At 49.1% G+C, this 27748-nt stretch overlaps 2 protein-coding genes across 2 annotated transcripts in view; both read left to right on the top strand.

The window, feature by feature from the left end:
* The window catches only part of SPTLC2 (serine palmitoyltransferase long chain base subunit 2), a gene marked incomplete at both ends in the record, with an annotated part of 63145 nt that extends 62525 nt beyond the window's left edge, over positions 1-620 (top strand). Inside the window, one exon of the mRNA XM_079536808.1 lies at positions 501-620. Coding sequence (XP_079392934.1) covers positions 501-620 — 120 coding nt within the window. The remainder of the gene's footprint in view (positions 1-500) is intronic.
* A 6910-nt stretch (positions 621-7530) lies between these two features.
* Positions 7531-19761, top strand: ISM2 (isthmin 2; the record flags this gene model as incomplete). Its single annotated transcript, XM_079536769.1, has 6 exons — positions 7531-7665; positions 16426-16686; positions 17036-17396; positions 17792-17932; positions 18752-18829; positions 19244-19761. The coding sequence occupies 6 exons, from the start codon at positions 7531-7533 to the stop codon at positions 19759-19761; spliced, it is 1494 nt and encodes a 497-aa protein (XP_079392895.1).
* Positions 19762-27748: the final 7987 nt, after the last annotated feature.

The raw sequence follows: 27748 nt of genomic DNA, 5'->3' as shown, positions 1-27748 counted from the left end.
AAATATGCTATTTTTCACTATCCTGTAATACAAAAATTATGGTATTTTAGTAGTATATAGTATACCAACAAATACAGTATTTTCATACTGAACGATAGAAAAAGAGGCATCAAACCTCAAGTACGTTTTCCTGTTTCAGCTATCTTAACCCCCCCCAGAAATGGAGGACTGCTTTTTCTCAACTGATCCATGTATGGACAGGCATGGCTTTAATCAGGCTGACAGTGAAAATTAAAGTAGTATTGCTAGCTGCTATGTTTGTGCTTTGGAGTTGGAATACTCAGGTATGTTCAGAGTCACTGTTGGTGAAATTACTTGTGCCACTCACTTGGTCTGGAGTCTGCCAAATATTAAAACACAAAAAAATTGTGCGTACCTGAAGCTACATCATTCTAGTCTGGTAAATTTCCACTTGGCCTGTGGGCATGCAGAAAGGAAGATGTGCTGATAGCTTTCTTGCATTTGTTTTCCCTGCTGATACACTGTGGTCTCTTTCTCAGGCTTTAAAAGAAATCAATGAAGTTGGGGACCTTTTGCAACTTAAATATTCCCGTCACCGTTTGGTACCTCTCTTGGACCGGCCATTTGATGAGACTACATATGAAGAAACAGAAGACTGATCTCCCTCCATATGCCTTGGTGGGAGGGACATACCCCCGTGGGACACTCTGTGGCATGCAAGCCACAGTCTGTGAACAACACACTTCTGACTGCTTAGTGTAAAAGACATTTCCTCTCAATACTGAAGTGGCCACCATCAACTCTAAATGGCATTTTGTAAATAGAGAGAGGAGAAGGAGGAAAAAAAAAAAAAAGCTTTGATTCATGTGTCTTCAGGGTCTGGCCCTAGAGGTGCTTGGCTTTATTTCTTCACGTTGCTTTTTTTATTTATTTGTCTCAGTAAGTTCACAGCAATCCACGGTGGCTGTGACTGATGAGCTCAGTTTTTGTATGCACCAATAGCCTCCCAGATGCTGGCTGAGATGTTGTGAGCATGTGTGATGCTGGCATGGCAGCATTTCCAGTGTCACTGCTACATGTCTGACCTTGTAGTAAGGGGTGAGCTGACCTGTCTGTTGATTGGAGACTTCCTAGAGAAACTGTTGATTGCTAACTTTGACATATTTAACAAGACTGATAATCAACCAAAGCTTTTTTCTTTTGCTGTTACTTGCTTAAAACTTGAATATAGCATTTTTTAAAATAAATGTGTTGCTGACGCATCACTGACAGGACCATTGTTCCCAAACATTATTTAGTTTTACAAGTCTCAGGCAGTAAGACTTCTGGGACTCCAACTACTTTTCCTTCCCAGTATGGATACCAGATTGTCTCCTGGGTTTGACAATAATTATCCTCTTCAAATAGGGTAAGTGATGGAGAGATTGTATTGTTGCTAGTGAATTTTAAAATGGGGATGATTCGTCTTTTGTCTGACATACTTCTGTGGCTTTTTGTTTTGTTTTTTAAGCTGGTCTTAATGTGTATTGCTTTCTTGATTTCTCATCTTCGCATTTCTTTGTCTTTGCTTTAGAACTAGTATGAAACCACAAACAAGCATATCTAGTAGCTGCTAGGTTCTGGAAAGATGTTCTTGGAATTAAGTAAACTATAGCAAGTGTTCTGCTGCTTGTTAAGTCTAGGACCTCTGAATAATCAGACTTACATGATGGATTGGAACTACTTATCTCATACAGGTCTGTGAAAGAATGATTGCTACCCTCTGCCACACTAATTCACTGTTTCTTGTCATGTATGGGATTTTCTTGTTGTGCAAGGCTTTTATGCAGAGAGTATGAACAGCCTGGATCTGTATCAAAATGCTTCAGCTAGCCAGCAAAGTCTCAGTTGGTAGCTGTATATCATGTCTATGTAGGCCTTCCCTGAAAAGCAAATGTCTTCACAATTGTGATTAGTTTGAGATGGTTATTTTTTTGTATTTCTGTTACTGTGACATCAAATCAATGTTCACTGAGCCAATTGCTGTTAATCTTTTCTTTCCAAATTCCACACTGTCCTGCTCTGATCGAAGTTTTGAATAGCCTCCTTTGCTTTAGCACACCTAGGAGATGGACTATATCATAGTCATTGTGTCTTGAGTTTTTTCAGTAAGCAAAATGGATTGCTTAAGTGATACCAAAAATGTTACGACCAGGATCAGTTGCAGTATAGTTCTTGGTGTGTTTTGTTTTTTCCTTTTTACATACTCTTTCCTCCTTCCAGGCATACAGATTATCTGCAAAAATACTAGTGCTTTAACACTGCATAATTTGGGTTTGGGTTAGCATGATGTTCTTTGCAGAAGTTTTTAAACAAATTCTTCATCTTAAAGTTAAAGCAAACTGCAGTCCAAAGTAATGTGGTGTTTATATAAGTTATTTTATGTTCCTTCTTGCAAGTAACAGGGAAAGAGCTCTTTGGTCCCTGGAACCAAGCAGTTCCACAAGTACATATTGTTGATTAAAGCAGAATTGGTTTCTCTTTTACATAATATCTTCACATCTTTGTAGATCTTTTTAATATAGCTAAAATTAGAAACACCGTTTTGACTTCTACCATTGCATTTCATAAATTTAATTAGATGAGAATTAAAACTGCTATCAGAATAGGTTTGGGTTAACCATTTCTGTTTCAGTCCCCTAATGCTGATTTGCTGGCCTTCTGGAGCAAGGTGTGTGCAACCCAAGAAGTCTGTAACCTGCATGTGCAGCCTTGCTAGCTATGAAGTAATCTCATTTGTTCAGCCACAGAGTAAACTGCAGTTACGTGAGCTTACTTTAACATTCGACCTTTTTCACCTGCATTCTGCCCAGGACAAGCTCTGACATTCCAGCAGATGACCTGCTTTCTGACTTGAAGCAGCTTTACCTCAAAGAATTGTTCTTTTCCTTTCTTGTTTGTAGCAGAGAACAAGAGGAGGTTAGTGCAGGAATCCCCATTCCTGACTCCACTCCTGATACTGTTGACAAAATGGAACAGCTTGAGCTGACAAAACCAGCTGACTCAGAGACATAGGCCATGGATCAGTGGGGAGTTGTTGAGCCTTCTGAGATGTACAGCATGCTTGTATCTGCAGTGTGGTCAGCCAATTTGAACTTTGTGATGTGTTAAGTTAGAGATGGTAATAGCAGACAGTACAAGTCTCCAGTCTTAATCTTGTTCCTGAAATTCAGTTTTTAGGGCAACTTATTTTTGGACAGGAGGAAAATGGCTGAATAAATCTCAATAATCCAAATAACTCCTATGTAATGGGTCTGGAACTGTCAGTGTTTTAAAGTTATAAATCACCATGTTGGAATTCCTGTTGTGCTTGTCCCAGTTGTACTTGTTTGAGGAGATGGTGTTCATGCTAAACTTCAGCCTTTAAGTATTTTTCTTCTGTGTTATGCTGTCTGCATAGGACTTTGAATTCCAGGTTTCAAAGACATTTTAGGAATCATCCAGGCCATTAGTAGCATTTGCAAACTAACTACTTGGTCACATTTCATTGCCATGTCCTTTTGGAAAAGCAACATTTCCAACCTTAACATAGCCAGAAGGCGGTTATTTAGGGGAACCTGCTTTGCTGAACTCTGGTACCTCATAAAACTACTCCTGAAAATGAATATTTCTAACAATGGAGCATTTTTGTGTAAACAATTCACCGAGCTTGAAAGCCAGGAAAATCATTTCATACCTGTTGAAACACTCTGCTCCCACAGGTGAAGGAGCAGACCACTGCTGGTTTGTGGTAGGTAAGCCTATAGCATGCACACCGTCACTGTGGTGTATAGGGAGGACTGCTGATCTGATGTTTATGTACTGACGAGAAATCCGTCTCCATTCATTTCTACTGTTAGGACAAAAGGAAAGAACCAATCTTGAGAGATCACAAAGAAAAGCTACTTGAGAAATAGACTCCAGTCCCTGCCAACTTCTTTGAGACATTCTAATTGAAAATGACTCTTGGTATTTCTTAAGAGGGACAAAATTCAAAGGAAAATGAAAGCTACTTTTGAACAAAGGATTTTGCCCTGTACTGTACATTGTCTAAACTTATTCATAAATATACAGTAGTTACTTTCCCCATGCCTCTCTAAAGAACTTAGCAAGAAAGAGTTTGCCTCTGCTGAGCTGGGTGATAGAAGTTCAGAAGACTTTAGAAGCTGCTGATCGTATTCTTTTAAGAAAATAGACACTCTTATTTCCCATCAGTGAAGAGTGTGAGATCTGATGCTTGTTAAAATCTGGCCTTTGCAAATCAGAGACCTTTGTTTTGAGGAGCCTGATTTGTGTTTTTTCTAATTTTTTTTTTAGTTCTTTGGCAGAGTGGAAACAAAGTAGGGTGGTTTTTTTTCTGTTTGTGTTTGTAACAAAATATTCAGGGCTGCTTTTTTTAATTGCTTTCGGTTTTTTTTACACAAGATGTGAACTCATGTATAATATATGTATACGGTGTATTTAACTTCCAGTTTCTGTTTTTTTTTTCCTTTTGAAATAGCATCTTTAAAACTATTTTGGTTCTTGGTTTGGTGGTGTAGTATGCTTGTGCTTTAGGCAAAATCTCAGGAGTGAACCAACCAAGCATCTTAAGGTGATGAAGTCATTTAGTGAAGGAATCACATCATCTGTCCTCTTTTGCTGTCTCTTTAAAAAATGTAGAAGTGGAACCTGCTGCACCTTCAAATAGAATAGGAAAGGGGAGTGTTCCAGTGAAATCAGTGATCCAGCCCTGTGCTGTGTGGATGAAGGAAATCTGACTTCCTGATACAGCAGGGGTGGAGAAGGGGGTAGTTGGTCGTCAGTAATTCTCAGTGTGCAGGGATTTTTCATGAGTACTGGAACAAGGATCCTTAAGGTAGGAATGCAACTTCAGTGCCCCAGAGGGATACTTCTCTAAAACTTTTCCATGCCGAGTAATCAAATACTTTTCCTGCGCAAATATTTATTTCTTTACCTTCAAAACATCCTTTACTTATACCTGTCTTCTCACCAGAAGCCATATGATCTATTCAGGCAGATCATAAGAGAGGTTAGAGAAAAGCTGTGAGCGTGAGCTGTGTGCTTCTTCTGAGAGAACATCTTGCAGCATTGTATTTGGAATGCATGAGCTCCCTCAATTCATCACAGAATGGAACTTGTGCAGATTTACTCTGCACTGAGTAAATTGCTTAGTGAAAATGGCTGCAGTTCATATGCAGCCTGTGAAAGCCAAGCACGCCGGGATCTGTGTGGCTTGCAGCTTGTTTGGAGTTCAGAGGTAGTGGTGTTCTTTTCTAATGGTAGTGAAGCACTGAGCTATCAGTGAATGCCTCATACTCATCCCTCAGCAGGGGAATTGCTGGCTTCAGAGCTGGTGTTGGACACCAGTTGGGAAAGCACCAAAGTTTGTCTCTCAAAGTTTTAAGAGGAAGAAAACAAAACCCAGAGCCTCATATGTCACTGTGATAGCTTGTGTTCCTGCAAGCATTCCCTGTCTCGCAAGTTGTCTGTTTAAGGGTTGGGTTGTGAATTTAGAGCACAGCCATGTTTGTGTGAGTGCTGTGCTTTATCTGTGACAGAGGAGAGGTGTTTGGTGCAGACACTGTTTACATCCCCGGAAGGGGTGGGTGTAGGAGTTGATGACTGTGTGTTGAAGGCCTTAAACTGTGACTCTTGGTATGAAGAAGTAAAATTAAAACTGACCTTGGAAGATGCAGTGGATTTTAAGCCGTGTAAGAATACTCTGTGCTCTTAGCTAAGCAATATGTGCTCCTGTTTCCTTGTGAGGGGAAAGGGCCAGCTCTGCTTTCTGAGCCCAGGCAGCAGCTGTTAAGGAGCAGGGAGGTGCATATTTAAGGCCAAAAACAGTGCAGCTCTGCACTGATGTTCCTATGTAGTAAACATTGGTGACTGGCCCTGGGCCGCTGCAAGCATGAGGATAACTGAGAGGGTTGGTGATGTCAGCAGCAGTGGCAGCTAGCAACGATTGCAGCAGGAGGTGACGGGGTCTCACCTGAGTATGTCACAGGTTGGTGTAGTTCCAGAAATACCCTCGGTGATGTAAAATGTGCACCAGAGCAGCTGGTTTTTATTTTTATTTGCCAAATCTCATGCTGTCCAGACAGCGTTTCTGCTACCCCCTACCGGTATACTGAGCTAACTACAGCCCCAGCCTTCCGCTGTCGGAACAGCGAGAGGTGAGCAGCACTGGAGCCTGAGGCTCTGGGCCATCAGCCCGAAGCCAATGGTGGCCCACGTTTCCACGAGCCCTGGGCAGCATTACCGAGTCACGGCACTTAATCCTGAATTGCACTGTGTTCCTATGCCTCTGTGTTGCTATAATGTACATATCTATTGGATTCTTTTGTAGATAAAACATTTTAGATAAAATTTTTAAATGGGCTCCCCCCCAAATATTTTATGCCAGATGTCTAGTTTTTTTTACACTGGGGATTAACATGAGGTTGGATGCTGTGTGGTCAGGGAAAAGATAAATGGATGGTACATTGACTTTAAAGAGGTAACAATGCACGTTTTAAAAGAAAACTGGAGGAAAAAAAAAAAAACTGCTTGGGAAAAAAAGAATCCATTCAACTATATTCTATGTTCTGCATAATAAAGAGTTTAAAAAGAAAAGCTCTGGTTGCTCTTCCTTAATGCCGTCTGCAGGGCTGGGTGAGCTGGGCGCTCAGAGGGAGCAGCGCCGTTCGCCGATCCCGCGCAGGAGCTCTTCTCGGGGGCGGCGGAGGCTCCGCGCCCCCCTCCGCGCCGCTCCCGCCCCTCCGCCCGGCGCCGCTCCCGCGCTCACTGCAGCCGCGCCGCGCCCTCCTCGCGTCACGCGGCCGGGCCGGGCCCCGCCGACCCGCGGCCGCCCTAGCGCCGTGCGGGGGTCCCCCGCGGGGCAGCGCTCGGTGCCGGGGGCCGGCGCCGAGGAGGCGAGCCGGCGGCAGGGAGCGCCGCGGAACAAAGAGCCCCGGGCCGTGCCCGGCGGTGGGGCAGCGCCGGGGAGAGCCCGTCGGCGGCCCGCGGCCATGCCGCCGCCGGGAGGGGAGGAGCGGCCGGCGGAGCCCTGGAGGGGCCGCGCTCGGAGGGAGCGAGGGGGCGGCCCGGGGACGCCCGGAACCCCCGAGCGGGGCAGGGGCGGAGGCGCGGCGGGGTCCGGCCCGGAGCCGTCCCGCGACGGGCGGCGGTGCTGCGGTACGCGGCGTCGCCAGAGGAGCGGCGGCCCCGGGGAGTGACTCCGGTGGGGGAGGAGAAGAGGAAGAAATCAGAGTGCCGCGGGCCCGGAGGGGGTGGGGAGGCGAAGCCCTCTCCTCCCCCCTCCCGCACGCACTTGCGGAGCGCTCAGAGTTGCCCTTCAGCATCGGCGGCACCGGGAGGCGAGCCCGTCGTGCCCCGGCTGCGCTTCTGCTTTTTCCTTTTTTTTTTTTTTTTTTCCTGCCCGTGTTTTTTTGTAGTAGTTGTTGTTGTTATTGTTTTTACTTTTTATATATATATTTTTTTCCTTCTGGTCGGTTTCCCCGCTCCTACCGAGGGTCGCCGTGCCCGGCGCTGGACAGTCACGGAGCGATGCCGCTGCCAGGCGGGAGGGTGGTGCTCGTCCTCGGCTTCGTCCTGCTGACAGCGCTCGTGGCCGCCGTGCGGGGGCTGCCCGTCAGCAGACAGCGCGGCGGGCCCAGGGAGAGGAGCTCCAAGCTGGCCGAGGTGAGCGGGGAGCGCGGCCGACGGGCGTGGCGCGGGGGCCCAGGTGAGAAGCGGAGGAGCCCGGCCCGGCCCGCGGTGCTGCGACTCTGCCGGTCCGTCCCTGCAGTGACTACGGGCGGCAGCGGGGAGAGCCGCTGCTGCCGGCGGCCGCTCGCGGGTATCTCGCGTCGCAGCGGTGTGAGGCGAGGAGCGCGGCTCTCAGGTACGGCGCAGGGTGGTTGGTCGTGAATGGGGAGCGTCGTGCCGAGGACCGCAGCAGCACGCACAGCGTGTCCCGCTTCCTGCAGGAGCGCAGGCATCCAACGCGCGGAGTTCTGAGGGCGGAGGTCCGGGTGAGACGGAGAGCGGAGCCCTGCGCTCCCACACGCCGCAGCACGGCGGGGAGAAGGTGGTCGGTGTTGTCCCGTGTCTACTAACACGTGGGAGCTGCGTTTTGAGAGGGAGTCCTCTGTTTCTGGCGCACGTAGGCAAGAAAGTTCAGTGCTAGGGAGCTGGACTGGGTGACCTTTCAGGGTCCCTTCCAACTCAAACGATTCTGTGATGACTCCATGATGAATTGAGAGCAGTCGTGCCTAGCATGAGCTGCAGCAGACAGCACGAGTGCAGTAGTGCGGTGGTTAAGGAAAGCGGGAGTGATTTTGGGTCATAGGCACAGATGGTTCGTGTTGAAGAGCCGATAGGTCCGGTCTCTATGGCAGCAGGGCCGCCACATCTGGAGTATTGGTTACACTGTGGGTAATGCCCTGCAGATGTGGGCAGGACGAAGGGGCCCGCAGGAGAAAAACAGAAGTGATGGAGCGGGGCAGATGGACAGCCACAGCTATTAAACAGTTACAGAGTGATGACTTATTCTAATTAAACATCTTTAAATAAAACAAACATTTTTTCTTCATTTAAATTTAAATGGGATTTTTTGTAATCTCTACTGAGCCTAAGTTGCCTTTCTGTGCTAAAGCAACGCAGAAAAATTAAAAGGCCATTGTAGCACTTTTGAGTTAGAAAGTCTTTTAGTTGCAGGAAGGACAGGCAAAGCATGCTTTATGGGTGCAGCCTTGTTGGTGTGTCCTAGATGCTGCACACCTGCAAGGGCGCCTCACTTCAGCCCTTGCAAGATGAATCGAGCGCTCACATTTGCTTTCTCTCCACTGCGATACTGTGCAGAAAAGCCTTGCCCTAATTATTCTTGAATCTTTTTTATTCATTCTCTTTCTTCCAAACCGCGCCTGAAAATCTAACAAGAGAAGCCATCTACAAATTGTCTAGCTCTTTGGCTATGTTTCAGGAGGTGCAGGGGCTCCAAAGCAGCATGAATTGAACAGCAGGGATTTCTCCTGCAGGCTGGCTGCCTTGTAGCCACACATGGGCGGCTCTGCAGCAGCTCACTGCAGTATCCCCAGCTCACACGTAACACTCCAGGTTTGGGTAGCAGAGTGCTCAGAGTGCTCGTGTCCCTGTGGGGACAGCTCGTCACTTTGCTTAATGCCTTGTTTGTTTCTGAAGTCAGGGGGTTTCAGTGCAAAATGTGTTTTGATAAACTCCCTGGATTCCAAAATCTTGGCTTTGAGCATTGTTGGTAGATGTTTGGATTCTTTCCGACTGATACAAATCAGTTCCAATGCTCTTCTAGGAAGCATGAAATGAGTGATGCTCCACCACAACAGCAAAGCAAGCTCTAGAAGTGACCAAACTTGTGTTCACCAATACAGCTACTGTGTATAGTTGTGCATAGAGGTACCTTTAACAGCAGCAGTACCAGCACTGTGCTGGCAGTGAGTCTCCTGCAGTGAGGCCATGCTGTGAGATCCAGGAGTGTGCTGTTGGAGTTCCCCTGTCTGAGGCTGCAAGTAAAGCTGTTGTGATGAGAGATAAACGATGGTAACAAAAGAAATGCCAGACAGTGCAAGGGCTGTACTGACTGTAGATCATAGGCTTGTGAAGCTTCTGGTGTAACTGGGCCCATGGGAAGTAAGGAAACAAGAACAGTGCTCGGTATTGACCGATCGCATCCGGCAGTGAGAGAAGCAAGGGAAACAGAGTTTGGAATGAAAGTTCTGCACTGAGATGTTCTGTTTGCTGAATGAAGTAGTTGTGGCAGTTTTGATCAAAATCACAAGCAGCTGGGGGCCCAGGCTGGAGGAGCACATGGAATTAAGTGTGGCATCAGGTGGTGCGTGCCTGGCACTGCAAGCAGAGGGAAGGGATCCCAAGCCAGGTTGGGTCAGCTGTGCTGGAAGGAGGTGGCTGGACTGGAGCTGCCGGGCTATGGCCAGTTCCCTCGGCACCTGGCAGTGCAGGCACGCTGCGTGGGGACACTGCAGGGACAGGAAGGGTCTAGGTGGCACCCCGGCCCCTGAGCCTCACTGCTGTCACTGCGCGGGCAGCCCTGCTGCGTCAGCGGCAGTCACTGCCTGCGGATGTGCTTTTTACCTTTTCATTTCTTCAGCAATTAAGCGTTCTTGTCCCTGGCTTTGTCCTTGGCAGAGGTCGGATTTGCAGGCACAAAACGTGCACTGAAGCATCCTTCCGCCCTGAAAGGGACTCTTTGTGCGCAGGGAGGTACTTTACCCTTTGTAGCAAATTTCCTTTTGAGGAGTGCCAAATTATCTTAGTCAACACAGTTGAAAACCCTCCTGCCCTGGGGCCGAGTCAGGCGCAAACAATGGGAGCTGGGTGCAGGGGAGCTGCGCCACCGGGGGCTCCTTCCTTCTCGCTGTGCAGACGTGGCTGTGTGGCCCCACAGCCAGAATCAAAGGGGTTCCTGCAAAAGGCACACGGAAGGGAAGGGATTAGGCACAACCTCTAGGCATCGCCCGGATCTCCCTGGCACAGCGACTGTTCCTGGAGAGCACTCCCATCTCCCCTGCTCTTGCTGGCCTGGACCAAAAGCCCCCACGGTCCCACAGCAGCTGGAGCTGGGGCCGAGCGCTGCTGACGGAATCGGGCTCCTGCATAGCTTAAGGACTGATGATGGCAGTTGTGCTTCCAGCCACAGTACCCTCAAGCGCAGCTGTGACACATGAGCAAGCTGGTGTAGGGCATGCATCTGGGATTTCTAGGTGGTGTCTTAGGGTTGGGAGTGGAGAAAGGAGCCTTTTGCTTTCCATGAAATCAGTAAACGTTTTTCCACTCATAATAATTCCCAAACCATCCACCTGGCACTTCCCCGTGGGTATGGTGAGGCAGGCCGGGCCGCTTGGTGTTCCCAGCCATGTGGCAACTGTGGTCTGTTGGTGCTCAATGAAAACACCACAGTCAAGAGGCAGGGCAGGGCAGGCAGCAGCTCTTCTGTGTAAAAAAGCTCCCATTACAGACAGAAGTTTGTAAAAGTGTGAGGACTTCTTTACTAATAGAACATTTTTGAGGGGAACATTCATTAGGCTGTCAGATGCTTTTACATGGCCAGCTGTAAAAGTTGGCTAGCACACTGTGTCTCAGGGCTGCTCAGCTTCTGTACCTCTCCTGTGTGGCAGGACTCAGGTTGGCCTGAGGAGCTTAGGTGCCTTAGAGATGAAGACACCGAGAGAATGGTGACCCACCTGCCCAGCAGCCCCAAGTAGCTCTTGACTGTGGGTTGCATTTATCTCCCAGGGAAGGAAATAGGTTCAAAGGGAAAAAAGCACTGTAAATTCCTCCCAGTTATTGCTGCTTTTGCTGCACCCTGGTGCTCCCAGCTGGGCCAGGAGCATGTCCTGAGCTGTGGCGGCAATCATTGTGCAGGGCTGTTCTCTCCTTGGGAGAAAGAACTCCAGGCTGGTTGGCAGGAACTGCATCGCGCTTCTCCGGCTGTGGGGAGGAGGGACGGGGACACTTGCTCTGCTCTGTTTGGGTGTTTTGGTCTCAAGGTTCTGCCTGAGCTGCAGTGGTGGAAGAGGCAGCAGCTGGAGCAGTCAGAGGGCTGCGGTACCCAGGCTGACAAATGTATGTCATTAGCTGGAACAAGTTAATGGTTACTGGAGCACATGGGTTTTAGAGCTGCAACAAGTTAACGGCAACTCAGTCAGGCACATTAAGAGCTTATGTGAATTAGGGCTCAGCTATGTTAACAGAAAACATGTGCCCAAGCAAGGGGTTTACCTGAGAGAGCCAGAGGGTATGGCTCTGCCTGTCCCCCTCTCTACATGGTCCCTGAGGGGCCCTGGTCCCGCTCCCACTGCTGTGCTCTGTCCGGCATCCAGCCAGCTGGGCAGCTGCAGGGTCTGGAGGGCCCTTCTAGGCGAGATGCCCCCGCCTGCAGCGTGGCCTGCTGGGGCTGGCCTGTGAGCGCAGTCCCTCAGCACAAGGAAGGCTTGGGGCCTCAGATGCTGCAGGGATATCTTGGCTGTGCCAGCTGGACATCCTGCTGGCCCCATTTGGTCCTGCACACAGCCACACGGTGTCCTGACTCCCCACAGCCATGTTTCTCCATGCTGGAGTGTCTGCCCTGCTGGGTCTGGCTCTGAATTAGAGACAGTGTAGTCCCAGACCTTGGAAGAGTTCTGAGATTGCAATTTCCACAGTTATGGCAATAAATGGGGGACGTGAGGCAGCCTTTGATGCTGCCTCCTGTAGCTCCCTCCTAGGGACAACTGGGCTATGGCCATTTAGAATTAGAGTGTTTCCTTATGATCTGAAGTATTTTGATAACTGTGAAAGTTATAGACATGGGGGTGCAATATCTGCTTGGCTCTGTTTTGTGCCAGCTCCTACTGGTCCATTAAAAACAAGATCTTCCCACACCAGAGCGATAACCAAGTGCCTCATCTGTTCCACGAGCACTTACAGAGCTCTCCCAGAACATAAAGGGAGCTGCTTGTGTCATTATTTAATAAAAGAAAACCAAAAAAAGAACTCACATGAGTTGATCTTTAGGTGAAAAGGCAAGCAGAGCAGCTGGGAGGTCTTGGTCCCATCCTTTGCTTGCATTACAGCCCCCATGCAGGTAAGAACGTAGACAGAATGGAAGAAGAGTGGAAGCTGAAGGTGTGTGATCTTCAGGAGCTCTTCTGTCAAAAAAGAAAATTCTGGTCTCTGTTTGGTACATTGCCGGTTCATGAGCAGTCAGGTTTGCAATAAAGCACAAGATGAATGCTGAAAAGTCAGAGGGAGCTTGGAGAAAAGAGTAGAAAGATGCTTGTGTAGGCTCAGCTCTGTTCAGGAAAAGATAAATACTTCTGGTTGCATTCTTATTTCAGTATAATGTGGTAAAACTGTATAAAGGAAACAACACAATCAATAATGATTAAGCAACAAAAAAAACCTCCATTCCTTATAGCCCACAGTGCCACACAGCTTTCAGCAAATGTGTCATTTTCTTCACTGCATTGTTAACGACCCCCAAGCATAACTTGAATGTTGCCTCTCATGTGACTTACACGTGCACAGATTTCAAACTAAGTGAGTTTATGTTCCCACTGACCAGCTTGGGATTGGAGCAGGCAGAAATAACATCCTCCAAGTGCCAGTGCACAGGTTCCATCGATGTTTCGCCCCCTGTGAGTTGACTGGAGTGTGCTTGGCTTGGGTTTATCCTGCTAACAAAGACCAACTCTGCTCAGCAACACATGGAGGTGCAAGGAGTGCTGCCACTGGGTTCATATGTAGAGATCTGGCAGCTTTCAGCGGCTATGAGATGCTGTTGGGGGGATGCATATTGGTGATGTGGGTAGCAGCAAAGTTTTGTCATAGGACAGCCTAGCACAGGGACTGATTTGATGATGCTTGCAGGTTTTAAACTGCTTTTTTAACGCAGGGTTAATTCAGAGTCTCATAGAGTTTACAGCCAAGTTGCAGTTTTTAAGACCAGAAGAAACAGTCAGGTTTCTTCTGCTGAATTTCTTCCCACCACAGATGCTTTATATATGTTTGGGCCAGTACCTTGTGCAGGGCTGCCTCCACAAGAGATAAAGCTTCTTTCTGTGTTAGCTTGTTCTTGTGGTTAGTCACCTACAGCATCAAAGCATGATTCTTATTTTTCAGCTAAATTTGTATGGCTTTGACTCGCAAACATTGGTTCCTATTATGTGTTTCTAACATTGGTTCCTATTATGTGTTTCTGTTCTGGATTAGAGTCCCTGGGGCCTGATGGGTTGTTTCCTTAAAGAAGTGGGAAATCAAGTTGATTGTTTTATCTTTTTAACCTGACAAATGAATTGTATGAGTCTTTAACTGGAGAAATCTTTGGTGCCCTTGAACGGTTTTGCATCTGTTCTCTTCAACATTTTCAGATTTCCAAGCAACTTCAATAGAACTGTTTGGACTAGAAATGAGAAAATATCAGCTTTTAATCTCTCTTCAAAATGTGTGGCCTTTCCCCACACCTTTTCCGTATACCCTGTCAGCCCTGTTAGGTACAAAATGTGTGTGGCACTGGGGTGAATTGCTGACAAGTTCCTTCCACTTCCTAATGCCTATGCTCAGTTTGTGCCCTGAGGTGTTTAGGTGACTCTAAACGTGGGAGAACTGGGATTACTTGGGAAGAGTTCCTGGGCTGTAGGAAGGCAAATGTGATCCTGCCACTTTGATTTTATAGCCTTCAGCCTAAGCACAGTGTTCACAAATCGAACAAAATGCTGTTTCTTTCCCAGCCAGATAAGACATCACTGGGCATCATGTGGACAAGGGATGAAGTGGCAGTTCCTAGTTTAGTTTTTCCTTTGCTAGTACAAGCTGGTCACTGAGGAAGGCTAGAACTGGGCAATGGCCAGGAGACACTGACGGCTTCCAGGCACCACGCTCTGCATTTCTGATGCATGGTGGCAGACTTTCTCTCTTGATGGTAGAAGATGGGAATTGCCAACAGCATGGTTTGCTGCATTTTACTGATGGTGAGGTTTAGGCTAGAGAGGACAAGCTGAATACGACCTCATGCATAAATCCCATGCAAAGGCTCTGTAGACAGGATTGTTTTAGCTGCAAACAGGCAAGGTCTTTTTTGTGAGTCACCTGTGGGGGCCACCCAGGCAGACACCCGCAGGGGTCTTTGTGCCCCCAGGCATCTGGGAGCAGAGGGAGCTCTGTCTGCCCAGTAACGCTTCCTCAGCTCGCTCTTCTGTGACACTTTTACATTTTCCCTGTGGGAACAGTACTCTGAATTTCTTCAGCTTGTTTGGGCGTAAAATCTGAATTAGGCAGTGGGTGTAAGTTTGGAGACTTAGAGTCTGCTCCTGGCTCAGTCGCTGTGATGTTCTTGAGTGAGCTCGGATCTCATTGCTGGAGACCTTCATTTCCACGTGTATTACATTTGGGTCCTCTGTGAAAGGAGCTTACCCATTAAGGCCCATTAAGCTTGTTATGTTCGAGCGCCAGCGTCTGCTGTCTGTGCTGTGCCCAAGGGCTGCACCAGGCCCAGTGCTGCGGGCAGTGCTGTGTGGCCAGCGCTTGCCCAGCACGTGAGGCCATGGCCAGCCTTCCCTGTCTCCCTGGCAGGGGCTGGAGGCCTCGAGGAGGGACCGCGGGGTTGCTCTTCTGGACCCATCTGGTGAAGTCTGTCACAGGCTCTTCCCTGCGCCCAGCCCGCTCTGGTCAGCAGCCAAGGGACCAGCAGTGTCCCTGCTGCTCTTTTCCCTCCCCCGGGAATGGGGAGGGGGATGCGGGCTTTGATGAGCGGGCACAGGACTGGGGACAGGCTGTGTGTGCTCATGAGAGCCTGGCCGGGCTCCAGCTGCCTTTGAAGTGCTCCAGTGATCAGGATGAAAGGGAGGGGAGTCCTTCTCCAAACCATCTGGCTCTAATTGCAGGTAGAAATGCCTCTCCGCATCCCCCGTGGGGAGGGGCATGCCGCTCTTGGTTAATCCCGCCACTCGTCTGGGCTGGGGTGGAGGGCGAGAGTTTGGGAACAAAAGGGGGTTTCAGCCAGGCAGCCAGAAATAGAGGCTTGGTAGAGCTGCTGGGGCTTCGGACACCTCTGCGCCCAGTATGGAGCCGCAGGGCCCTGGGGAAATTCCCAGGGAAACCCATGCCGTGACAGGGCTTTGCCATTTGTTCCGTCTCTGATTTCATCCCTCTGATTCACACCCTTCCATGCCAGTGTGGAGGTGAGGGCTGTGAGGACACAGAGCCAACCTGGCTGTGCGGCAACTGAGGGTCCCTGCCCGCTCCTGCCAGGCCACTCAGGGCTGGGCAGCAGGGCTCTGTGTGTGTCACTGAGGTGGCAGTGGCAGACAGTCACTGGTAGTACATACAAGTAGTTTGCTTTGTTGTATTTGGCTGGGCATTCTTCCCAAGGAAATAAAGGCAGTTTGATTATATCGACAGTTCTGTTTCCTCCTTTTTGGGCAGAATCTTAATTCTCACTTACTTAAAGCAACATGGGTTTAGTTTTAAGTCATCTGCACTAGTACTGATACACAGAGTGATTTCTCTAGGTGAGAAATCTTGTTGTAAATCCCGTCATGTGAGCTCTGGCAGCTCTGTGCTCATGAGCAGCCGTTGATGTTACCCATTGCCAGGAACCATGAAACAGCCAAAAAGGGAGAACAAAGTGGAATGCCAGGTGGCACCAGGAGTGGGACAGCAGAGACATGCAAAGAGAGGGTGATTGATGGGATGGAAGCACAGCCTGAGCAGATCTGTAGGCTGCCTGAGTGCATTGAGGTCCCAGCACAATGCAGGCCTCTTGGTGTTAATTAATTGTTAATCATTGTTCTGCTCCATGCTGCAGTGAGATGAGGCAGGAGAACTGTTCGGCAGAGAAGAGCAGATCCTGCTTTGCTGGGCAGCAGCCACCCTCAGGAGATGGCTGGGTGAGCGAGGGGCCATCCTCACTGCCTCTTCCCCCTTCAGGTCTCTGCCTCATCAGACCCCCGTGCAGCCGGGGACGAGGAGCTGCCACCGTCGGGCAGGGCACGAGGCCTGCGGCGCAGCGGGCAGGCAGGCCCACGGCGGCATCGGCGCCGTGGAGCCACTCAGCAAACGGTGAGGAGCCTGGTGCATCCCCAGCCCAGTGGTGCTGGCCAGGAGGAAAGCCTGCCCTTCATGCTGGACTTGCAGAGCTTGCCAGGGCTGGCCAACGTTGACCTGAGCGCCCAGAACCCCAACATTCAGGTGAGAAGTGGGGCTGGGTGGGATACGGGTTGAGTGATTCCCTAACAGAAAAATTTTCAAGAGCAGCTTTCTATGGCTTTGTGTGGTTGTGTCTTGGTATCTTGGCAACTGTCACAGGTGCAAATAGCAGCTCAGCTTCTGAGGGGCTCCACTGGCCAACCTGCAGCGTTGCCACAAACAGTGCCTTTCATTCTGACCCTGCTTAGTCCCTCCGAACGATGAGATCTCTTGTGCTCATAGTCCTGTATACCAAAGCAGCTATGGAGCAGTCCTTATGCCTGAGGACACGCCACAGCCATGCCATCAGCCGTGCCTTGACTCGCCACTCTGCCTTGTATCTGGCTTCCAGGTAACCATTGAAGTGGTGGATGATCCTCAGGCTGAGATGGAGATGGACCTGTTGAAGGAAACAAGCAATGACTGGTCCTTGACATCCTCTGAGTGGTTGTCCCACAAGGACCTCTTCTGGCCTCTTTTTTGGGAATACACTGACCCCAGTGAGGAGGAAGAGGAGGAGGATGAGGATGACAATATGGGTGTAGGGGACAGGGATGAGGAGGAAGATGAGGAGGATGAGGATGAAGAAGAGGAAGAAGATTACACTGCGGAATATGAGGAGGAGGAGTCCATGCTCAGTGGAGTAGGTGATGACTGGGAGCAGCGGTGGCCCAATCAGAAGAACTGGATCTTTAAAGAAAAATATAATTATGGTGAGTCCTCTTGAGCATGGTCAACAGCAGCTGTCCTGCAAACCAGAACTGTCCTCCCCTGCTCAGCCCACCCACAGCCCTGTCTCACTGTAGTGTGAGCACCCATGCCCAGGGGACCTTGAGCACCAGGGAGGTTGGGAATGGGCAGTGATGGCTGGGTCTCAGAGACCATGAGCATAGCTGTGAGAATGAGAGTCTTTGCTTGAGGGCTGCCAGTGAGGGCGGGGTTGGCTCTGAGCATCATGTGTCTAGGCAGCGCAGGTGGCCCTGTGTCCTGTAAATGGCATCTGAGGAACAGGGCAGAGCTAAGAAATATCTGGGGTGGCTGCTGGTTCCTTCCTGCTGAGGCTTTCTGCAAGATTCATCCCTCTCTGCCTATCCTGTGCCACATGCAGACTATGAAGATGAGGAGGAATGGAGCCCTTGGTCTCCTTGCAGCATCACTTGTGGCAGTGGCAACCAGAAGAGGACACGGTCCTGTGGCTATGCCTGCACAGCAACAGAGTCAAGAACCTGTGACCTGCCACGCTGCCCTGGTGAGTTTTTGGCCATCCTGGTGTTCAAGCACTGTTGGGACACTGTTCCACCCCAGCAGAGGCTGATCCCCCCACTGTTATTGCTCAGCAGGCTGGACCTGCTGCCAACATGGGGAGGGAGGGAAAGTGGCACAGGGAGCAGTCTGCTCTCAAGGCAGGGACACTCCTACCTATCAGGTCAGCAAGGGGACCCTTGTTCCTCAAATCCATGTGCAGGCCCCAGTTTTGGCTGCCCTCTCGATTTTGAAGTGCCAAATCCCTCTTATCCAAAGGACTGCTCGTGGTTCAAGAGCTAGCTAAGTTGGATATGATCTGGAATAATGAATGTGGGTGCTTATTTCCATGAAGAAGCTCTGGTGGGGCTTCATGGTGCCACAGGCAGTTGTGTAAAGTGCAGGGATGGTGGATTGAGACCCCAGCTCCCTGTGTAACGCCTCACACCTGTCTCGCAGAGAGCCTGAAATCCAGTCCCAAGGTTTACAGAGAGCCATCTCCATGCACTGAGATTTGCATAATCCCTGTGTCTGTGCCCTTATGGCCAGTTAGTCTTGCATGTCTTCCTCCTACAGGCACAGGGCCCTGTCACCAAAGCAGTGGAGGGAGAGGTGCCCTTAGGGAGGAAAAAAAGCCTGCCTTCCTTTTCTGGACGCTTCATCTCTGGAAGTGTTCAAGGCAAGGCTGGATGGGATCGAGGGCAGCCTGATCTAGTGGATGGCAACCTTGCCCACAGCAGGGGGTTAGAACTAGATGATCTTTAACATCCCTACCAGTCTAAGCCATTCTGTGATTCTTTGTTGGTTTTTTTTTTCCCTTCTCAAGGAGCAGAGGGAGAAATAGTCTTCCCTACAGAGGAGACTCCTTTCAGAAGTGACAACACCACAGAGCTATTCAACTCAGGTCAGCTTCTGCCTCGTGCTTGTGCTGGGGGCCTGGGTGCTTTCATACAAAACCCTGTGGGAAGATGCAGCTGGCGGGGAGGGCTGTCCTAGAGGCTCCCTGGTCTGTATCCAAACCTTGCTCCTTTCATTGCCATGTGCAGGCTTAGCTATGTTTTATTGCCAGCAGTGCTGGCAGTGCTGACCCAGTGACTCCCACAGCCATGAAGGATACGATGAAAGCGGTCCTACTCCATGGCTTGCAGTGGTTGAAGCCAGCCATGGCGGGATGCTGCTGTCCTTCCCCTCCAAGAAGCCTGGTGGCTTCTGCCAAGTTTTGTGGAGTCTCCTGGTGGAGCTGGCAAGGCTGCGGATGAGCAGTGGCAGGGCAAGGAGGGGTGCTTGTGCCCTCACTCTTTTTCTGCCTCTTTCCTAGATGTGGACAGCTGTGAGAAGTGGCTGAACTGCAAGAGTGACTTCCTCACGAAGTACCTCAGCAAAGTGCTGACGGACCTGCCCAGCTGTCCCTGCTCCTATCCCCTGGAGGCTGTTTACAGTGCTGTCAACCTGCGGGATGAGCGACAGGGCAAGAGCTTCCGCTGGCGGGATGCCAGTGGCCCCAAAGAGCGCCTGGACATCTACAAGCCTACAGCACGCTTCTGCCTGCGCTCCATGCTCTCCCTTGACAGCACGACGCTGGCGGCCCAGCACTGCTGCTACGATGAGCACACTCGCCTCATCACCCGGGGGAAGGGTGCTGGCGCCCCCAACCTCATCAGCACTGAGTTCTCCCCAGAGCTGCACTACAAGGTGGACATGTTGCCCTGGATCCTCTGCAAGGGCGACTGGAGCCGTTACCATGCTGTGCGACCACCCAACAATGGGCAGCAGTGTGCAGACAACCCGGCTGAGGAGGAGTACCTCTCCCAGCTGCAGGAGGCCAAGGAATACTAGCCACAGCCATGCTGAGAGGAGACATGGGGCCACCACGCATCTGGCCGCTGACAGATCCTGCCCTGACCCATGCTGCAAGGGCTGGAGCCATCCCTCGTGTTACCCTCCCTTAAGGCGCAGCTGAGCTACAGCCCTCTTGATGGGCTCCTCGTGGGGCCAAGTGGAGCAGGGTCTCATCGCCTCAGTGGGGCATCTCAGCTCCCAGCAGGTTTGTGAGGGTGCAGGAGTTTGTCACTGTGTCACCCCAGCTGTGCCACTTGGGGCAGGCCCCCAACCCTGCTCATTTTTGGGCACTGCAGAGCTGGGGTGCAGGGGATGAGAGGCAGGGGCTAGTGTCAGGGGAAAAGGGTCTGCTCCCTTGTACTTTTTCTAGGGTCTCCTCCATGGTCTTGCAATGCAAGCTATGAGTGAGCATCTGCAGTGTGGAGTGGCCTCAGTTCCCATTGGTGTCATGCTGCATCTGAAGAGCTGGCTGGATGCAGGCAGGGCTGCCTGGTTCTGTTGGTGTGCCTGCCCTGGCACGTGCTGGCCTCTTCTACAAGAGGGGATCGTGCTTCGTAGAGGGACAGGGCTGTCCCAGCACTGTATGTGGAACGGAGCCTCCCCTCTCCTTGGCTATTTGCATTCACAATTGGGAAGGAAAAGGTGGAGGCTTAACAAGGTTTTGTGGATTAGTGAGCGTATGTGGGGCAGGGCAATGAATGGCCACATAGGCTTCTGTGGCAAGATCATCTTATCTCTCTGGTTTTAGCTGCTAAAGGGAGCACTCAGTGCCAAAGTGTAAGAGAGGTGGACCTTTGAAATAGTTCTTCACAGGAGAACCATACAGGTCTGCGTTGCAGCCTCTCTACCTCAGTGCTTAGGAGAGTAAGCTGTCTGCTCCTGTGCAAGTTCTATCACCAGCCCTGCTCTGTCTCAGATTCCTGGTGGCTCCCCAGCAGGCTTCAGTGCTTGGAAGCCAGTTCAATATGGCCCGGCATAGAAAGTCCTACATTTCCTACCCACAGCAGCCAAGCCACCACTTGGTGCTGTTACTGGAAGAGGAGCAAAAAGTTCTGAGCCGAGTTCCCTGTGGTGATGAGGACAAATCACCACTGGGAGCATGTGACTTTGCCCTTTCTTGAGTTTGCTGCTCATCTCTTGTCCTTCTGAATGCATTCTCTGTGTGGTGTTTGCCTAGACCCTCACCAAGAGGCAACCAAGAGAAGCATGTCCTGGTTGCACCCTGCTACTTTTGGGGCTTGCTGCTTTGCTGAACAAGCAGACATTGTTCCAGTTGAGGAAGAAACATGCTAGTAGTGTCAATACATGGTGTCTGCAAATCATGACACTCCCCATGGCCACTTTGGTCTTGCCTGTTGTTTTTTTTTTTTTTTTTATAGTCTTACACAGATTCTTGTCAGTGTCTCCCATCATGTTTTTGGGAATTCCAGAGCTCCTGAACTTCACACAGGAAAGTTAGGCTGAGCACCTTGATTTCTTTGCATTCAGTAGTTGAAACTGGCTGAAACTGTTCTCAACTTTCATTTAGCAAATCTTTTGCATCAGAGGAAATAAAAGAGCAATTCAAGCAAATAGGAAGAAGACTGGAGTAATTTCTGAACTAGAGATTTCAACTAGGGCAGTTGGTTACTCCTTGTTCTTTTGCAGAACACTGTCAGACCAAAAGATGTCTGTCTAGGTTCTGCTGGCCTTGAATTGGCCATCCTGTGCTAGTTCTGTCCTAATCCCAAGAGCCTTCTCCAGGATGAGTGAACATCCATAGTCAGATAGCTCTTTGGACAGTCTTTCTAGGACTATCTAGGATTATAAGCTGAGTATCTGTTGATCCTCTTGCTTCAGTTACTAGTGGAATATTGCATCCATAGACATCAGTAAATAGAGCTTCATTGCTGGTAAAATGAAAATACTAGTGAGGTTATTGCTGAATTATTTAACTGTTTTTTCACACTTAGATCCACAGACCCCAGTTGTAGGTGCTATCAAAATATAGGTAGGTGCAGTCCATTTTCCAAAGGGCATGCAGTCTTAAGATGTCAGTCATTACATAAAGAGTAAGGAGAAAAATGCAACCAACAAGCATGGATGGAAATACAGACCATGGTAAATCACTACTGCATGCTCCCTAGCTGAAGTGGTTGTTTGCTCCCTAGCTTCCTATGAAGAGGTAATTCATAAAGAGATGGTCCAGAGGGGATGACAGTGATCTGGCATTTCGGTTCTGGGAGCCTGAGATGTGTGCAAGGATGCTCACTGACAGATATGGAAGCATCAGTACTGGAAGCAAATAAATTGAGTGCTGAGCTGTGGAAGAATGAGCTTCGTGCCTTCTGTTTCAGAGCAATTTAATTCCCATAAGACATCTTTAACTAATACGAACAACCACATGTTCCTCATGGACAGTATTGGACCTGTGCATGGAAGGGAGACCTCTGCAAATAGTTATCTAGAAAGAGACTTTTGGTAACTCAGCCAGTTTATTTCACTGGTCTCCAAGGCAGCAGCCCTAGTGAGGGCTGTTACCCAGGTATTGCCCACTCCCATGGTTATACTGGGGATATCAACCAGTGTAACCCCCCCAAAAAAGAAACTGTAATTTCTGCAGTAAATGCAGTTACCATCCAAGGGCAAGTAGAAACACTTATTGCATTAGGCCCCTACAAAAATCTGATTGAAACCCAAGTGGCTGTTCTGCCTGGCTGCCCCTGTGGATTGGAAGGTTACAGGCATGAACTGGAGCAGGAAAAATGTAACAGTGATGCTCCTCCCTCGCACCTTACACACCAGGAGGCTTTGCAGTGCACCATAAGAAAAGTAGACATTGAGCAAGCATTTATTTTTACGTGCCATCAAAGATTCTGTCCATCCCACTGCTATTTAAGTGATGAATCTCTTACCCTCCACTCTATAAGTTTATTGTGTTTTTTTTTTTAATATATAATATATATGAGATTTATTTCTACAAAATTTCATAGAGAATTCTTTATTCTGACACTGCAATAAAGCACTTTATGTATGTGTGTGTTGCTGATGTCATTCAGTTGGGACTGAAGCATACACTGTTGGAACCTTTTGTTCTGTCTGTGCAGGATGATGCTGCACTGAGTGCTGAGTGCCTCCGGTCCCTTCACTGCTGTGCTGCAGGAGCCTGGCTTTGCTTTCTTATCATATGCATGTGGTGATGTCGAGCACATTTCAATAGCAGAAGTGCATGCAGATGCTTCTGAATGTTGTGAGCAGCAGTTTCCAGTTGATCACAAATGCTCAAAGGAGTCCGATTTTCCTGACGCCATTTCCAATCAGAAGGTGACAAGGCAGAAGAATGCAAACCAGGGTACTTTGGATTTCTTTTATAATTGTGATTCAAATCCTGGCAGCTTGAATTGTGCAATTGTAATGGTGCAGAAGGCTCAGGTCTCATGTTCTTTCCAAGCTTTGTCCATCCCCAACATGTACATGGTTTCTTCATATGGACTATGTGTGAGAGTTGTGGTAGCTGAAAAGCAGGGGTGGGTGATGCTGGTAGACAGGGGCTGTGTATGTGTATGGGTGTAAACTGACTGTAGAGAGAGACATTGTCCATGTGTGTCACCCACTTCTGTCACTTTTGCATGTATCTGTGTTTACCTCTCCTTCCCCATCTCCTGGCATGGCTAATGGCAGAGCTTGGTGGGACATGGCCTTTCTCTGTCATGCCTCAAATACAAAAGAGCTGTAAGATATCGATGAGGTTCAACTAACAGCAATAACAAAGAAGGACAAGAACATGGAATGGGAAGCCAAGGGATGCCAGGGGAGGGCTACAGGAATTGAAATTCTGCACAAAATGATGGAAATCTCCTACAAGATCATTGGGGGCTGCTGAGAGGTGCACTGCCTGTGCTTCAGCCCCGATGCCAAGTTTTATTACATACTCAGACCTTACAGGAGCACCCTGCTAATGACAGGTGTGTGCATGAGAGCAGATGAGAAAAACACAGCATCTTCCCAGCTGGAAAACTGATTTGGCAAACAAGCTCCACAGCCAAAAGCTAATGATAGCAGAAGGATTAGCAAAGCTTTCTAAGGATCACAGCTTTTTGTGGCTGTTAATTTGCTGCATAAGTTGTGACCACTTCTAAGCAAGCTCCTGTTATTTCCAGCTGTTTACCCTCCCCCTCTCTTACCCCTTTTGCCTTGTGCTGGCTGTGCACCTGTCAAAGTCTATCTGGGACAGCAGTGGGTGGCTCTGCTCTGCAGCTGCCTGGCGCCATTGTTGGCCCCTGCCTGGGGACTGCAGGCTGTTCCACCAGGCAAAGGATGCTCCAACACACCAAGCTCCCCTTGGTCTCCTTTGCATCAAAACCACCATTGCCTGCAGCCTGACTTGGGGTAGCAGGGTGAGCTTGGCTCTCAGGAAAACAGCAAAAAGTCACTCTGCTCCTGGAATCAGAAGTTACTGCTCATACAACATGCATTTATTCATCAGGTGAGGTCCCTGTGTTACTGGGCCTTGCTCCAAAACTCTCTTACAGAAATCTTACAGGAATACTCGGAGGTGAAACAGGATGAATTACTGCCCTAGCTCTGCAGGAGAGGAAAGGGAGTACCAGAACTGGAGATGCTGTCTGAGACCACAGTCTGCAGCAGTTTCAAGTTGTATTTTTGCCTGCTGCTCTACACACACCACTTCTCAGCCTGGTGAGTTGTCCCAACCCATTTTGGCAGCTTTGTGTGTGGCTCAGCCACACCACTTCCCTGACATCCAATGTGCAGTGGAGTGGAGCAGTCTGGGGCACAAGGTCTGGCCTTTGCCTGGAACACAGCAAAGTTGGTTGTGATGATAGTCCTTGGGCCTTGACTTAAACCTGAGCCTTTGGAGATGGAAAGAACACCCTTCCAGGCAGAAATCAAGCATTCTAGCCTGCAATGGGACGTCGCTGTAGCAACACATCATGCCACAGTGGATGGGCCCCCATGTTCACAATCGGGAAAGGAATTTCTTGCCCTCCTTCCCCTGCCAGGCAGCATCCAGCTGCCCCTCAGAAATGCCGGAGATGAGCCCAGCTGGCAGGGCCTGGCCCCTGCTTTGTTGAAGGTATGTCAGCTATTCTCCTAACCCAGCATGGGGCCTCGCAGTATGGACCACAGCCCTGCCTTGCCAGGCCCCACACAAGGTCCCCCAGGTGGTCTGATCCCCAGCAGCACACCCTACTCCAGCAGACCCTGCTGGGCTGTCCTGCAGGCACTGGCTCTGGGAGCTGAGCAGCATTTGTGGGACCACCGTAGGGCCTCTGATGTGGCAGGAGAAAGGCCTTTGCACCTGGAGTGGTGGATCACAGATAATGGATTTTTATGGGACCTCCTAAAATCACATAGCTCTGCCATGGGGATGTGGGTAAATCATCTGTAACCAATGGGCCCTCTCTCTTAAAACTCTCCAGAGATGGAGAGGTCGCTGTATTCCTCAGATTTACTGTTCTCACATTTTCCTAGCAGCCAACCTAAATCCTTTAGCTTTTAAGCCTGGTGCATCTTATCTGCAGTGGTCACAGAGAGCATATTATTTCCTTATTTGCTCCTACCTCTCACATATTTGCAGACTTTTATCACTGCAATCCCTCTTCCCTTGCCTCGCTCCTCTATCTTCTCATCTCCAGACTAAACAAATGCTGTCTGTCAGGTTTTCCTCAGAAGCTGCACTCATTCTTGTTGCCCACCGCTGGACTTTCTCCATGTAAGCCACGTCTGTCTTGATATGTGCAGGCTCAGAACAAAGCTGTGGAGCTGGAGCTATCTTAATGCTCTATGGAAAGATTTCTTCACAGAGCCCACAGACCTGCTTGGGCAGCTTTTTTTTTCCTCTTTTGTCATTATTTAAATTTATTTTCATTTGAGAATTCACCATAACCCACCTACCTTAAATGTCTTTCACAAATGTGTTCCAAGCCTGTCATTTCCCCGTGTATGCGTGTTAGTGGTTGTTCCTGCCCCAGTGCAAAGCTTTGCAATTCAATAAGGTCAAATGCACATGTGTTTTCTCCTGAATTGCTTTTCAATTTAGTCAAGAATATTTTAAACTCTAAACTTTAACATCTATCTCTGATGTCTCATTGCTGTGAAAAATTCACTGCTTAGTTACGTTTTCTGGTTGTTTCACTATTGTTTTTTGTTGTTGGATTTTTTTTTTCATTCACAAGCCTTTCCCTCTTAGCTTGTGTCATTTGAGATTCTTGAAGACCGTCTTGGCACAGGAATATGAAGTTGCTTTTCTTTCTCATCTTACATACCTCTCCCTCCCCAAATAGCTGAGGGTCTGCAAACTGTGTCCAGATCTCCTAATGCTTCCAAGCAAAGCAAAGGTCTGGGGCACCTCATTAGCATCTGTATGGCTGCACCAGATGTCACCTTTAGGTGGACAGGTGGATGCTTTGCTGAGAACAGGCAGACTTTGACCAGCATGAAGTAAAGTGAGGCTCCACAGCAGTACTGTAAGGCATTGCCACTACTATGCCCCTCACAGTAAGTATATCCTGATACCTTTTGTCTCTTGGCCTAAATGCTAGCTCCGAGCCTGGCGTTTTAGCACCAACTTTCCTTCAGGAGTGGATGAATTTCATGCACTATGTTGGGAAGAGCAGCCCCAGCCTGGCTACCTGTCCTGTGGGGGTTGCCAGCACAAGGGGCATGGAGCCAGCTGGGGCAGCACTGGCATAACTTACGGCTGTCAGTTCTGCTGGATGACAAGCCCTCAGGCAGCCTTTGAGCGAAACCCAGAGCCTGAGAGCCTCTTGCTCACAGGCTGCTGGCTGAGGCCAAAGCGTGTCCTATTAAGAGTAGCAGCAGGATGCCCAAAGTTTGTGATGAAAGGAAGGCAATTAAAATTCCACTTCAGCTGCCTTCCTGTTCCACTTCCTAGTTTTCCAGCAGCAGGTGATTAGCTCAGCCTGTCTTCTGCGGCCCTTGCTCAGCTGTGCCAGTGAGGCTACACAGACAGCAGCACTGCTGCCACAGCGTGGTCAGCGGGCCAAGCATTGCCAGTACAGCGCAGTTCAGGTATTGGGTTGGTTCAAGTTAACTCAGAATGAGCTTATCTTCCATTTTCAAAAAATTTGGCTCTTCTCTTATCAAAGCTCTCATCTTATCTGGGCTAGTATGTTCACAGAGGTTTCACATTTCCCATGTTTCAGCCCAGGATTGTCTAAAAACAAACACATGCTGTGCAGTAACATCAGTTACAATGTCAGCCTCCTGCATCCTGCAAGACACTTACAGTAGCTCACCCATGCACATGAATCCCAGGAAAATACTTCCAGCACCTTTCTCAGCCAGATGGCCTTGAAGGGTACAGTGAGGGAACATGGATGCAGGGAAGTCTTACCCTATGTACAAGTGATTGGTCCTTCCTACAATTTCCTTTTCAGTCATATAAAATTCCTACCACACCCTTGATATTTCTAAGCACTATACCATAAATAATCACTTCAGGATAATGCAAGAAAAAGTCACCCTACTGATTTTACATTGACACTTCCAAGCAGAACTCATCTCCCTTTTCTCAAGACCTGGTTATGCACTTCAGAAGACACTACCAGCAGAAGAGAACAAGCCAGCAGTTTTCTCTTCCTCCCCCACAGAAGCAACAGCTGAAGTGGGGTCAGCCAAAAGAATTGCACCTTGTTTATTTTAGGGGAATAAATCCACCCCCACTGAGACACTAAGTTTGTTTTGGCCTGCAGCTCTTGGAAGTAGCTGACCCTTGCTGGAACCATCTTTTAGGTGGGAGTTTCCCCAGCAGTGGTCTGCTGATTTTCTTGGACACTGGGTGACTAAATGATTGGCATTCCCATAGTAGAAGCTGGTGTAAGTACATGAAAGGATTATGTAAAGAGAGGGATATGCAAGGGAGGAGAGGCATGGCTTTAACAGGATCTTAGATCCCTTCAAAAATGGCAAGGGTTTGAAACATTTATTAGCAGATCAAAAGCAGAAAGAAAACAAGCAGCTG

The sequence above is a fragment of the Tetrao urogallus genome, assembly GCF_951394365.1.
Source record: "Tetrao urogallus genome assembly, chromosome: 6".
NCBI lineage: Eukaryota > Metazoa > Chordata > Aves > Galliformes > Phasianidae > Tetrao > Tetrao urogallus.
The sequence above is the reverse complement of the archived record's forward strand: the minus strand, read 5'-3'. Positions and strand labels throughout refer to the sequence as shown.